Source organism: Nilaparvata lugens, chromosome 11, assembly GCF_014356525.2.
Source record: "Nilaparvata lugens isolate BPH chromosome 11, ASM1435652v1, whole genome shotgun sequence".
Taxonomy (NCBI): Eukaryota; Metazoa; Arthropoda; class Insecta; order Hemiptera; family Delphacidae; genus Nilaparvata; species Nilaparvata lugens.
This window is the reverse complement of record NC_052514.1, coordinates 10352042-10367654: the sequence shown is the minus strand read 5'-3', so window position 1 is coordinate 10367654 and position 15613 is coordinate 10352042. Positions and strand designations below refer to the sequence as shown.

At 32.2% G+C, this 15613-nt stretch overlaps 1 protein-coding gene across 1 annotated transcript in view; it reads right to left on the bottom strand.

The window, feature by feature from the left end:
- Window positions 1-1054: 1054 nt before the first annotated feature.
- Window positions 1055-15613, bottom strand: part of LOC111061989 (HIV Tat-specific factor 1 homolog) — a 141296-nt gene continuing 126737 nt past the window's right edge. Inside the window, exons 6-9 of the mRNA XM_039437578.1 lie at window positions 10165-10340; window positions 8440-8626; window positions 6015-6151; window positions 1055-2126 (exon numbers count right to left, since the gene is read on the bottom strand). Coding sequence (XP_039293512.1) covers window positions 1832-2126; window positions 6015-6151; window positions 8440-8626; window positions 10165-10340 — 795 coding nt within the window. The 3' untranslated portion in view covers window positions 1055-1831. The remainder of the gene's footprint in view (window positions 2127-6014; window positions 6152-8439; window positions 8627-10164; window positions 10341-15613) is intronic.

Here is a 15613-nt window from a genome sequence, read left to right as displayed (position 1 = left end):
TCAAGAGATTGGAAAAATACGGATTTATAAACCGTAACAACTGTTACGAATAGGTACTCTCTCTAAATTATAGTTCTACTAAGATATAGTATGGACATTTGAATTATTATATTTAGGAGATTGGAAAAATAAGAATATACATGCTAAAAGACGAACTTCAAACCCTTAAAAACCATCCTTAGAGTTGAAATATCGCCAAACGATTTCTTAGTGGGCACCTAGGACCTGTAAGAAAACTGTACCTCAAGCTTTCTCGCAATCCATCCTTTCTACATCCATCATGTAGTTTTTCATAAATCAGGATCAGTGAGTGAGTGAGTGAGTAAGTCAGTGAGTCAGATAAGAATGTTATAAGTATAGATTTCAAATAGATGTTCTAGCCAATTTAAATAGTGAACTCAAATAGTAATATTCATAAGGTATTCTACTTTATGCTTGTCTGGTCTGAGGTCTGGTCTGGCGGTGTAGTAGGCGGCTTTCATCTCTGAAAACCCTTTTCTGATATGTTCTCGTTGAATTCAATCATGATTAAAATTTAACAGGCTCTTTGTGCAACTGCGCTTCAGTATCTCAAGAAAATATATCACACAATAATGTATTATAATCAATGATTTATAAATCCCAATGTTTATGAAGTTCACATACCGTACAATTCTTTTTTATATTTTTTTATTCTAATTTTAATTCTTTTTTGTCGATTCTTTTTTATTATTACGAATGATGCCCACTTGAGCTTTCGGGTAATAGAGAGTACGAAGGGATTTGATGAGATGATCAAACGTCCAAGCCTACCGGTGGGATTCGAACCCATGACCAGGTAGTGCTAGCAGTCTGAAGGGTGCAACGTCTTGGCTATCCTGGCTGGCAGATTCACAGATTAAATTCAAGTTTGCTAAGGGTTCGATTAAGGGTTCTTAGATTCCACTTAATGGAAGCGACTATCATTTACTAATTTGAAATCCCTTTGTCAGCCAATATTTCCTTTCCAAATAGAATCGAATACCTGATATCCTGTGGAAGCATGCAAGTTTCTTTGGATCACAATGAAACAGTCTTTGTTATTTGTCATCTTAAACTCAATTTAATGACAATAAATAAATAGTGAAATTAATGCTAATAACTCACATAGGTTTCCTCAGTATCATTATGATCTGGTATGTTAACCAAGTAGACCAATTTCTTACATCCACTTTTCAAACTTGTAATCAAAAAAATATTCTTACTCAATCAAACAGATTATTTTACAGACTGATTACAGATTACACATTACACACTTTCACAAGTGAGCTATGAATACTCAACGTTAGTAGTACAACGTCTGTCTACTAACTTTGATGAATACCTGCATACCTGATTTTCATGCTCCATCGATATCACCATGATCACACAATTTAATAAGCAATAGCTTATCATTTTCAATTAGTTTCAATTATTTTAAAACTCTGAATACGAATGAAGATGGACATCTCTATCCTCACAGAGTAAACAAATTGATAAGCAATAGCTTATCATTTTCTATTAGTTTCAATTATTTTAAAACTCTGAATACGTATGAAGATGGACATCTCTAGAATTAATGGTTGGAAGAAGTGAAGATAGTTTAACAGCATGATGATCCTTCGGTACTTATTCTCTTGATGAATTTGAAGACAGTAACTCTCATATTAAATTGTAATCTGACATGCTTTCATAAATTTTTTACGATAATTAATACATCCGGATCGGGTACATTATTATTACAGAAGGTAATAATACACTCTTATTACAAGAGGAGACTCCTCTGCAACACCTCACAAAGGTATGAAAAAATATTTCCTTTTAGTAAAAAAATTCAATTTTCTTTCCTATCATCCTCTTCATCGGTGGAAGCCCATCCACTACTCTTGGAATCAGTGTCTGAATCATTTTCTTCAGTCTCGTCCTCTCTTTCTACTTTCTTTTTCTTCTTTTTCGCGACATCTTTCTCACCTACCACCGATCTCTTACCCAATTTCTCACCACTTGTCGATTTCTTCTTCTCCTCCGAGGATTCCTTTCCTCCTTGTGTTTCTTCGTCTTCCTCATTCTCCAGGAATTTGTCCCATTTCTTGATACGTCTTTCGATTTCCTCTTCTGTTTCTTGGATCCTGGAAAAATAAAAGGTATGTTGTTATTGGACAGTTTGAAAAATAAATAGATAATGAATTGATAAGACATAGTATGAGCCATAGGTCTACATTATTTGTCTCATATCAATGTGAAAATCACATTACTACTTGAAGAAAAGTTGATCAATGATATGGATTATTATCAAACGATGGTTTTTGGTAAGTGAAATTCCTACTGAGTTTATTAGAGTTGCCAATCATCTACAATTAATTCATTAGACTCAACCAATGAAAGGAAGAAGAAAGAAATTCGTACATCAGAACTGTGACTAATGTTTTGCTTCCAATTTCATAGCTTGTGGTACTTTTCTGTAAGTTGTGTAATTCTGAATGATTAAATAAATAAATATACCAAATTAGAATTATTGATCACAAATTATACTACCTACATAGTCATGCTAGTGATAAGTCACTGAGAATTTTAGAAAAGAGAAATAATAACCCCTATTTTGGACTTTTAAAATGTTATCTAAATTTGAGAGAGAAATAGTAGAAAGAGTATCCTTAGCTTTTCTCTCCCGATCAGTGATTCTTTGTAAAAATCATAAATAAATAAAAAAATGATGTCCATATTGGTTCTAGACTTGTGCATGAGTAATGGGAGCGATTATGATGAGAGGTGAATGGGTGATAACTCCAAAATATTTTTATTTTGATTAGTTAAGAAGGTATTGATATTGTGGTAGTTATCCATACTAAATAATAGAATACGATTAGACAATATCTAGTAATTTTATACAGTCTACAATTTTAAGTTGGTTCCAAAACAGAATAAAGTGAATGAATTCGATTTGACTTGATTGTAATAATGTGAGTTAAACAGGTAAGGAATTATCAATTCCACTACGGTTTACTATTCATTTGAGAACTGCAGTGCAACTGAAGCGATTGTGTATGAACATAAATGAATAATATATTATAAGTTAAGTAGTTATTTAGGCCTACTACGGGACACCACATAATTAAAGAATAGTTGATCCATGCGAAATTAATATCAAACTCGTGGATTAATATCAAACTATCGTTTCTGGTAACTGAAATTTCCAGTCAGTTTATTAGAGTTGACAATTATTATTCATTCATATGACTTTTATTGGCAGAGAGAACCTTTCGGATTTTCTGCCTCGCCGTAATACCCAATGTCATTTTCCTATTAACATTCAAGTTTATAGGTTATATATTGGGTTCTTCATGTTGACAATGATTTACAATTAGTTTCAATTGGATATAGATGTCACAATATTAATGAATTTCTACAAATGTCAATCTAAATTTCAAAATAGCGTCTGAGAATAATTAGTAGTCCTAACTTGGCAACGTCACTTATCTGATCTGTGTGATAAGATACCAGCTCAGCCACATCCCGCTAAACTGTATTCATTTTGATAAAATTTTACCAAACTAAAGAGCATGAAGTTGTTAGATAGTTACAAGTATTCAAATACTCAGTCATGAGAATATAATTTGTGATTGTATTAGTTGGTGAATTAAATAGTTGGAGAATTTAGTCAAAGAGATACAAAACTTACATTTAAATTGAATGCTTTTGCTGTAGCATATCGTTGTTAAGTGGTAAGTTGCGTTTACACCGGAGTTGATAACAAAAGTTTTTAACATTTTTGTTATTAACAGATGTTAATTACAAAAGTCATTAACATAATGTTAAGCTGCGTTTTCACCGGAGTTAATAACACGGTTTAATAACAAAAAATTATCAAATTGACTGAATCGACAAAAATTTCTCTTAACAAAAGTTAATAACTCGTGTTTTTAACAGAAAATTCCTTGTTATTAACAAGATTTCTGTTTCAATTTAAATTATTTTGAAGACATTTTTTTGCTTTTTATCCCAACTGTTATATTTATCTGGGCATACGCAGATGATGTGGTCCTACTAGCAAGAAATAAAAGAGCCCTACTGGAAGGATTTGACCAACTTAAGACTGGATCTGAGCAAACAGGTCTCAAAATTAATAATAATAGGACAAAATATATGCACAATAGTAGAAAAAGTACCCAAGGGAATGAAAGACGTTTTGTGTTTGGAGACAGTAGTTTTGAGAAGGTTGAGGTATTCAAATATCTGGGAGCTGTAATAACACAAAAAAAAACGAAGTTCCAATAGATATCAAAGCTAAAGTATCAGCTGGGGATAGATGTTATTATGCTTTAAAAACTTTTTCCTCCACCTACTGTCTAAAGTACTTACTTTACTCCCTGAAACCTAATACTAAAGTGTCACTTTTTCGCTCTCGGTAGTAAAAAACAGAAAAACTCCCTAGGGAGTAAAAGTGACTCCATTTGAATAACATGGGGAGCATCTCTATTTTGAAACTTACATTGTAATAGGTTAGAAGGTCTAAGCTCAGATGAGAAAGCATAATAGAGGTGTCTGTCATTGAGTCAACTGAATTCAATACCACAACCAGAAATTTGATCAACTCATGAATATATGTTTGTATGATAATTATTATATTCTTAATATTAGTAGACGATAAAAAATTTATACAATTTTTAAAATATTTTATTCTATTCAAAATACCAGCCAACAAATATTTTTGATCTGCAATTCAAATCGGAGCCGCGTGATGGAGTCAGCCATTTTTGGTAGACACCCAGCTAATATAATTGTTACAACTTTTGGCCGATAGATGGCGCAATCGGCAGTGCCAATCAGACGACCGGTTTTTAGGTTTTAGATTTTAGGTTATGTTGTTAGGAAACATTGTCACCAATACGTAAGTTATTAAACTGATTTTATTTGCAGTTTCTATAAAAAAAATGTAGATGGAGGAAAAATGTTGTGTACATCACGAGTGAAAAATACTTTTTCTCCCTCAGGGAAATTGTTGCCCTCGGCTTCGCCTTGGGCTTCAAACTTTTCCCACAGGGAGAAAAAGTCATACTTTTCACTCTAGATATACAAATATCTATTTATCAATTCCCGACTTATCTCAAGAAGGCTAAAAGTGCAAGTTTACAACACTGTCATAAGACCAGCCGTACTATATGGTGCAGAAACCTGGGTACTTACTCAGAGGGACGAGACCATACTCAATGTCTGGGAAAGAAAGATCCTCCGAAAAATCTACGGACCCACCTATAGTGATGGAGAGTGGAGGATCCGCACTAACCAAGAGTTGCCAGAGCTCAACAACAACCCAGACATTGTAGTTGAAATGAAAATGAGACGTCTAGGTTGGTTAGGACATGTGGAGCGCATGGATGACTCAAGGAGCACAAAGAAAGACAACAGAATGAATCCTGGAGGAAGAAGACTGAGGGGAAGACCAAGAATGCATTGGATTGGCGACGTGGAGAATGACTTGAGGCAGATGGGTATCAGAGGATAGAGAAGGAAAGCTCAAAATCGGGACGAATGGAGAGGCATATTGCGGGAGGCCAAGACCCTCAATGGGTTGTAGAGCCGAGGAGTAAGTAAGTAAGTTATATTTATCTGAATAATCTCATTAAATGAAATCATATAATGGAAGTCAATCATATTATTTATAACATAAACCTTATTAATAACAAGGAATTTTCTGTTAAAACACGAGTTATTAACTTTTTGTTAAGATACATTTTTGTCGATTCAGTCCAGTTGATAACTTTTTGTTATCAACTCCGGTGTAAACGCAGCTTTAAAAGTTGAAACATAAACTTTTAAATATATAATTAGAAACACAAAGTAAGTCTAAACTAAAACAGAGTCATTGTAAAAAGTTTTGTACTTGAAAATAACGTCAACTAAAACTTTTGTTGCTAATTCGTTGTTACATGATATGGTCTGTCCAAACTTTGCCAAGTGTAAGGAAGTCATTCTGTTATTTCAAAAAGTCATTCTGTTCAATTTTATTTAATACTCACTTGTACTTAGTTTTACCATCCCAAGCTTCAGCAGTGATTTTGCGCTGACCAAACCATCTGCCATTCATCAGCTGAATACAAGCATCGGCTGCCTCCACTTCTTTGAAGTTTATCTGTGCAACACCTTCTGGATGTCTCTGGAAGAAAAGAAGAAGTGAATGAGAAATGATATATTAATCACTAGAAAATTAACCGATTTGAAAAATCCAACTTCGTGTAAACTGAAACTGAATTGACAATTTTCAACTTAGTGTGGTGAAAATTAATTCAATTAGAGTTTAATGAATAAATTGTTATTCACAAAATAAAATACATCTGCAGGTAATTCTTAGAATAATGAAAATTCATTCAATTTAAATAAAATGACAGTTGACATCTCAGAATAATGATTTTATTTTCTTCGAATCAAATGAATTGTTATTCACAAAATAAAATACATCTGCACTTACAATGAAAATATTGTGAATATTCCCCACAAAGAAATAGTCTGAAATTCATTCACAATTTGAACTGAATGACAATATTTATTGTTAGCTTGGTATAGTGGAAACTGATTCAATTAGAATTTAACGAATCTCAGGATTACACCAATATCCATGAAGATAGGATGTCTTTACAGAACCTAATTTGTAAATTTGAAAGTGAGAAAGTAAGTCTAATAAGAGTTGTAATAAAATCACGCTGTTTTTCTATATAAGGAAATTTACTCAACTCTGACATGTGAAGCATTTTTGCATGATATAATTTGTAATTTGTTACGATCTTGAAGTATTGAGGAGTGTGAACAGTAATATTGCATCACAATCTGACACAGTAGGAGTACCTCAAAATGGACATAACCTAATCGTTGGAATTTTATTTTGAAATTATATGCTCAACTTGTCCAAATTTTAATATTTTATTTTGTATTAAATATAGTATTTGTAGAATGATCTGTTTTTGCCGATAAAGAACATACCGGGAGCAACATTTGAATAGGACTCTTTAAACCGGCCAATCCCATATTGCATGGCTACAGCTCGTTTATGACTTGACTTGAGAATTCATTTACTGTAATTACAACAATAATTCCTTTCAATATTACACGGTCTCAATAATATTCTGAAAGCCTCAGGCAAGCTATTCATAGCTTAGAAGTATTGGAGAGGTAGAAGTATTGGATTCGAAAAAATGATATTGTTTCTGTAACGAAATTTACTTCAAACTGTCAGCATACCTTTATAAATATCACCCAATGCAGAAAGCTCAAAGTAAATCTCACTATAATATCAATTTATGAGTGTTGAGAAGTTATACAAACTTATAAGTGTTAAGAGTTATATCAACTTTGATGGTCAATAAAAGACTTAAGACTTAGTATTTATTCATTTTCCAATCACTTGAAAATAGCAATAGTAGCCGAAACATGTCATGATGAAATAATTTTAAAAGGGTACTCAGATTTATATTTTTATTTATATTTAATATCTTTTTTGTGATAAATATTTACAGATTTGATGTAATATCTGAATGTGATTAATATGTTCAGCATAGTTATAAATTAGTATGCATATTGTTTGCATTAAGTTTTTTGAAATTTTTTTTTGTATTGAACTGTATAAAAATTGTCAATGCTATTTTTCAATAACCAATTACATGTATTGATGAATCAAATCAAGAACTGTGATTAATAATATATTCAAATGACGAAGTCCATGTGTAGTAATACATGTGCAATATTACTGTTCACACTCCTCAATAATTCAAGATCGTAACAATTTACAAATGCAAAAATGCTTCACATGTCAGAGTTGAATAAACTTCATTATATAGAAAAACAGCGTGATGTTTATTGCAACTCTTATTAGACTTACTTTCTCACTTTCAAATTTACAAATTAGGTACTGTAAAGACATCCTATCTTCAGGAATATTGGTGTAATCCTGAGATAATAATTCGTTAAATTCTAATTGAATTAGATTCCACTATACCAAGCTAGCAATAAATATTGTCATTCAGTTCGAATTGTGAATGAATTCCAGACTAATTGTTCACAATTTTTAAATGGTGACTGGAGATTTATTTATCCACACATTAGTGAACAATTAACAGAATATTTCATCTTAATTATTAAAATTCACAGTTAAATCATTGAAAAATATAATTTCTCGCTTAATAAAATGTAATTGATTATTTTAAACGAGAATTATTTTATACCTGTATCAGCTACCGTCTATAGAAGGCATTGACAAGACAGTGGATCGGCAACGTTGTTCTCCTATCTTTCTCCACTGCCATTATAAAGTGGACCTCACTATAATTGTTTGCATTCCTGATAGTAATAGCTACCTATTCAGTCAATGAATTGTGAAATTCAATACTCATTTCCTTATAAATAGCACATATGCTTCCCAAATATATTTCATATTCTATTCAATTCACTTACATCATGCACAGTTATCCTTCGAATGGCACCACATTTTTGGCATTCGTCGCGAATATCTTGCTGGAATTCCAGGATCAGCTTGACATCCTTGTCGAACATTTCTGGAGTGAACAGATTCTTCAGAATGACAACACTCTCGTTTTTAGGCCGCATGCCTCTCAGCTTATCAGGTCTCCAATCGAACAATCTATGGCATATGGTATTAGTAATGAATGCATAGCAAGAATATTTCACCAATTAGAAGTAATATCAAAATTAATATCATTCATTCATTTATACAATAAGTAGCCTACATTATCAAAATGATAAGGAGAGGAAAATAAGGTAACCTTGTGCTATTCCTCTCCCAAATTTAGATAACACATAGTCCGAAATAGGTTAAGTCTTGTAGTTTTTCAATTCACAAAATTTTCAGTCCTCAAGTATTTTCACAAAGTAGATTTGTAGATTGGTATATCATTTTTATTTATTTTTTATTTATTGTATAAAATACTATAATCATAATACAATTATGACATTGGAGGAAAAACTAGGCTAAGCCTGTACTATTTCTCTCCAAAAATGTTGATAAAATGTTAATGTAGTCCAAAAGATAAGGTTATATAGTCACACACTGCTTCGTCACTTGATTTTCGGTCTAGAAATGATGATTTAAGATTTTGAATTTTGAAGGTTGATTTTATACTCTAAATGAATCACAATAAATTGAAAACTTTAGAAATATTGCACTTATTTAAAAAATGTGAATACAAAATCAAAAACCTACTCACTATTTGTTATTCACAGCTCTAAAATATAATTATTTAGACTGACCACTAACGGTAGGTAGGACAGGTATAATATCAATATTGGAAAAATAGAAATTTCGCTGATATTTTGGCTAAATGAGCATAGATTTGAACCAGAATCAAATTCATGAATTTTCAGTCACATTGGAACACAATAAAAGTTACCAAGTACCCTTTTTATTTTATTGTGTTCCATTATTTTCAGTAGCCCTAAAAATAAAAGTTTATTTCAGTGGATTCGCAGATCAAAAGACAACTCACTCTTTTGCTTATATAGAACAGAGCTAAAATCATAATATTGCTTTCAAGAGACGTGATAAAACACAAGTTCTATCTTTACAAATTGGAGATCTCATCGCATTATCAATTACATTTAAAAATTGAATCCGCGACTAAATTTCCAACTCTCAAAATAATATTTAAATTACATTCAAGAAAATTTGATGGTTTGATGTCATGTATGACAATAATAAAATTGTCACTTTGAACAATTAATTACGACATAGCAGTCAGGTGATTATTTAACAAGCAGTTCGCAATGGAATCAAACATTGAAGAATAAAATTGTGTATAATAAAGTCGAATAAATGAATTTCCAGTCCAATATATCAACACAGATCATTTGGAACCCGAGTTAAGATAAGAAATGAAGAATTAAAATATTGCACTTGACATGTTCACAGCTTATCCAACAATCCAGTCAAATAAACCCAACGAATCCAGAAGTATACATAATGTTATTATTATTTTGATTACGTTGAAATTTAGAGCTCTACCCAAAACAAAGATTTGTCTATGTGGAGAGAAAACTTCATTTAGTTCAGTGTATTTTTTCCTTGGCAATGTATGATGTTTATTTGTGAATAAAGGTAGGAGAAAACTACATGCAATATAATGAATCATATTAGTATAAAACACTATGAATAATATTACTCACTTCTCTTGTATTTTCTTCATTTTTTCCTTATCTTTCTTCTTGTTCTTTTTCTTCGGTTTCAAGTTGGGATCATAGGCGTCACCTTTCATTGTGAACTTGGCCCTCTCAACTTTGATTCTGTGATCTTTGAAGTTGTAACCATCCAGCAGGTTCAGAGCTAGTTCCACTGATTCTTTCTGAAACATACAAAAAACGAATAATGATTACCGGAGTTCAGTTATAGATCATTACAAGAAGATGGTATCTATAGATGTTCGGACGAAACTATCAATGTTCCTCTTTGTTGTCTGGTGTTGTGTGGTAGAGGGGACAATTGAACGGTGTCAATTATTTTTAGACTCAATGGACGACTATATTAACCAATTCAATAGAGCCACAACAATTATTTGGAGTGGTGACTTCAACTTTGACTTATTAGGAAATACTTTGAACACTGACACTTACTTAAACTCATTGATAGGAGCAGGACTTTTTCAGTGCATTGACAAACCAACAAGAGTAACTGAAAACACAAAATCTTGTATAGACCATTTTTTTATACGGTATAATGATATGGTAAATGTGAGATCAGCTGTTTTGCAATCGCACTTGACAGATCACTACAGCATAGGACTCACTATTGATTTTGACAATTTTACACAGACCGACATGACTGACACTATCACACACCACTACATTGATCGCGCTCTCTTAGCCGCCAACCTGAGTCGAATCAACTACAATAGCATCACACAAGCACATGACGTCAACCAATGTTCCGCTGATTTTTCCTATTTATTTTCTGAGGCAATCTCCAGTTCTAAACATCATTAAAAAATATTTCCACTAGATATAAGAAGCTCAAACCCTGGATCACTCGAGATCTAATTGTGTTGATTCGTGAAAGAGACAAGATGAGCAAAAAAGTAAAAAACCAACCATTTAACTTAGAGCTGAAGCGAAATTTTTGTGTCTTCAGACAGCAAGTTACAAATAAACTTAAGAATTCAAAACGGATGTACTATCGTAATAAATTGAACCAGTGCCAAAATGATCCTAAATTGTTTTGGAAGCTGATAAACGAGTTAGGAGGAAGAAATGTGAAAAAGGATAGCTTTGCGTTGTGGCCACAACACTTGTGGCGTTGAATTCATCCCACATAGCAAAATTATTCAACTTTTTGAATAGCACAACGAGTCTTATGCTCAAAATGGTTTCTATTTCAATTAATACCACATTCCAAATCTATGTTATGAATAAATCTTGTGAATGTAATGATTTGAAATGGAGAAACAGATATATCATACAATTAAATATGACATTTATGTAAACCTAATACTAATACAGAGCGGTTATTAATCTTGAATCGGGCTGACGGCTTCGGCCATGCCTAATGAATTTTTGTCAACCATAGAATAATACTGCGTGTTACTTCATTGGATAAAATGTAAAGTGTTTATATTATTCGATGTAATTGTGTATTGAGGACAATTGAATTCTTTTCTATTCTATTCTCTATTCTATTAATCTTGAATCAAGATTACTCGAAAAATAAAATCAACTAGAACATTTCCTTTTTCGTCAACACTATTAGATTACCTCAACTACAATTAAAAAAACTTCAACAATTATATAATCCAATTATCAATGTTTCAACTCCCAAAAATTGAATCAACTAGAACAGTGCTCTTTTCTTCTAAAAATATTAGCACAGCCTCAACCACATTCCTAAAATCTTCAACACTAAAACAATCCAATTATCAATATTTCAACTTCAAAATATTGAATAAACAAGTACGCTTACAGTTCTCTTTCCATCAACACTATTAGCACAACCTCAACCACATTTCAAAAAACTCAATAAAATGCAATCAACAATCTTTCAACTCCAGAATATTTGAGTCAACTAGCACATTTCCTTTCCGTCAACTGTATTAGGTCGGTCACATCAACCACATTTCAGAAAACTTCAACACTCATAAAATGCAATTTTCAATCTTTCAACTCCCAAATATTGTGAGTCAACAAGTACAATTCCTTTCCGTCAACACTATTAGGTCACCTCAACACTCTACCACATTAAACCCATTAATCTTGGCGCCCTGTGACCCACCCAGCCAAATTTCGGAACAAGGCCATTCCCCAATGAATACTCACTACTTTCTGTGCTTCCAATTATAATTTATTGCTTTTACCTTCGTAGTAAAACAGGGACACGCCTTTGTAATAGTAGTAGTAATAGACCAATATGTACAGGTGACGACTGGATGACGGCCAGTTGAATGAATATCAGACAAGTCTATCAGAGATCACAGGTTGAGAAAACAAAAGAATCACTGTTCTTCGAAAGCAATGTGTTAATTTGCTGTATGAAATGAATGTTAATTTGAGTTGAATAGAAATATGGAGTAACTATAGACAACTATGAATATGTAGTTGAATATTGGTTGATAACACGAATCAGGATGGAACACTTTGAAGATTAGAAGCATAAAAGAAACTGAGGGTACAAACAGAACGGTCAGGTCGAGATGAAGATTTCAGGTCGCTAGCGTTCTTCCATATCTATTATATCGATGACTCCAAATGTTATTATCATTGCGCAACAATGATAATGAATGAATGAATAATGAATTTATTTTCAAATACAAGAAATATTTTTACAAATAAAAATAATCATTAAATTACAATAGTTTTTGGCGTGACTGGAAAAAGAAGACTTGAGCTCCAGCCACGACTTCTAAAAATAAATACATATTTTAATCTAATAACAGCAGTACAAATGAAACAATTCTGTTGATGGATGATAATCTATGGATGTTGAATTTCATCAATAATCCAAGTACTTGATAAACAAAATATAGATGCACAGAAAAATGATATAATAATCGTCGTGCTTTAATAATTTTTATACAATGATAAATAATTGATATTGCCAAAATTGTAATTCAGCCAACTCAGTTCTCAATTTTAAAATAATAGTTTTGTTTTACCCACGATTTTATTAATCTCAATACGGTTTTTGTTATTTTATCCTGAATAAAGTCTTCCGGAATTTACAAAATCAAAAATACAATATTATGTGGTATGTGAAATATTTCCAAACATGTCAAGTTTCCGTAGTATTCTTGATCTATTACAAACTACCAGAGACAGAGTATAATGTAGGTTAATAATCTATCTTAAACAGTATCTTTACTCTATGGAACTACTAGGTTACATCAAGTTCGACATTAGAATAGAATCTTACAGACTAATATTTTTGTAAAAAATTTACTGACTGACTGGAACATGCTTCATGTGATTTGAAAGCATGCTCCAGTCAGTCAGTAAATATTTTCAATTTTCCACAATTATTTCAGTATGAAAGTCGTTATTTTAATGTGATACTTGATTTAAAATATTATCCTATCCTTACCTATTATATAAATTATATATTGATATATGAAATTGGAAATTTAATATTGATAGTTCCTCTATTATTCCCAAAGAGAATTGATTAATTTATTTTGGCTATGAGAGATACAATTTTATTGTTACCTTATTGATCAATCTCAATGATTTGATAAGAATAAAAGTGAATAATAATATGGGAAAAGCTTGGAGGAAAGGAGGTCTAAAGGTGCGTACAGATATACGCGCCGCGAACATGAGCAATTCACTTTTAATCAGCTGACTATATCTGTATTTTTACAGAAACGGTAAGATACAGATATAAAAGCTTGGCATCAGCTGATTAAAAGTGAATTGCTCATGTTCGCGGCGCGTAAATCTGTACACACCTTTATACTTCGCTTTAAAAGGTGTTTTTGAATAAGCGATTTCATTCAACTTAAACTCCGCTATGCCCGCAGATCTCCTACAGCAATGCCACATTATTCAGCAAATCGTTTTGAATGATAATGAACAAAACGGAACCAACGTTCTCATCTATTCCAACCTTGTCCTACAGAATAAGTTACGCCTATTCTGAAGCAAATGTTAGGTACACTGGGGTCAAGGGTATCTTATCAGTGAGGATTGATAGGTCATAATAATTTTTTGAAGTGTTGTACCTATCGACTTCATGTATACAATCTCATAGATACATATTGTGATGGATACATAGATTTCTATTGAATGACGAGTTGAATAGGATGTAAAACCATCGTATGATTCATCTTATTTGCATTTAAGCTCCAAGTTGAATAATTTGTTTAATTGGCGCCTAAGGTTGATAACCTTCGAATCAACACAGCCATTAATATTTTATTATCTTGCATTTTAAAGTCTGTATAACTACAGGGTTGGGCAGGGAGGTATGGATGATTTAAAATAACAGTTACACACTCATTTTGAAACGAAACTAAAAATTTATTTTTAGTGTGTACCTGAAGCTGCGTTTACACCGGAGTTATAAACACAAGTTTTTAACATTTTTTGTTATCAACTGATATTAATTACAAAAGTTAATAACATCAAGTTGAGTTGCGTTTACACCGGCGTTGATAACATGAGTTATTAATAAAAAGTTGTCAACTTGACTGAATCGACAAAAAATTCTCTTGAAAAAAGTTGATAACTCGTGTTTTCAACAGAAAATTCCTTGTTATTAACAAGATTTATGTTATCCATCGAGAGTCGGTAACTTTTGTTAATAACAGGTTACTATCTTCCCCCCAACCCCCTCACCCAGCATCCTTACCCTACAACTACAGCTGTTCCCTAATAACTACAGCTGCAGACAAAACACATGACAAAGTTATTAACTCTTGTTGATTACAAAACTAGCAGCCAAAAGGAAATGTTATCAACTCACGTTGAAAACTTTTGTTTTCAACTCTGGTGTAACGGCATTACAATTTATTTACAATAGATCAGATAAAGATCATTTTTTTAATGATCACACACGTTTCAATTCAAATTTGAAGACAATTTTTTGCTTTTTATTCCGGCTGTTATATCATATTAATACTCTCGTTAAATGAAATTATATGGAAGTCAATTTATATTGATAACAAGATCTTGTTAAAAACAAGGAATTTTCTGTTAGAAACATGAGTTGGTTATTAACTTTTGTCAAGATAAATTTTTGACGATTCAGTCAAGTTAATAGCTTTTTGTTAATAACTCGTGTTATTAATTCCGGTGTAAACGCAGTTTAAGATGTTGCCATTATGAAAATTAAAGAGGAAAAAATTGAAACATTGATTATGTACGAAAAATAGCATCTGTTAAATGCTGACCGTTTTTGTCCATACACTCCTATAGACGTTATGAGAAGTTGTCCATACTCCTCTGAAGCACTTGGTACCGCTCGAATTTCTTGTGTTATTGTTTCACTCAGGGCTTCAAGGGTTCGTGGTTTCTTTATGTATACACGTACTTTTTGGTAGCCCCATAAAAAATAGTCACAAGGTGACAGGTCCGGTGACCGAGGGGGCCACTCCACATCTCCACGCAACGAAATGAGGCGTGGAAATTCCATAGA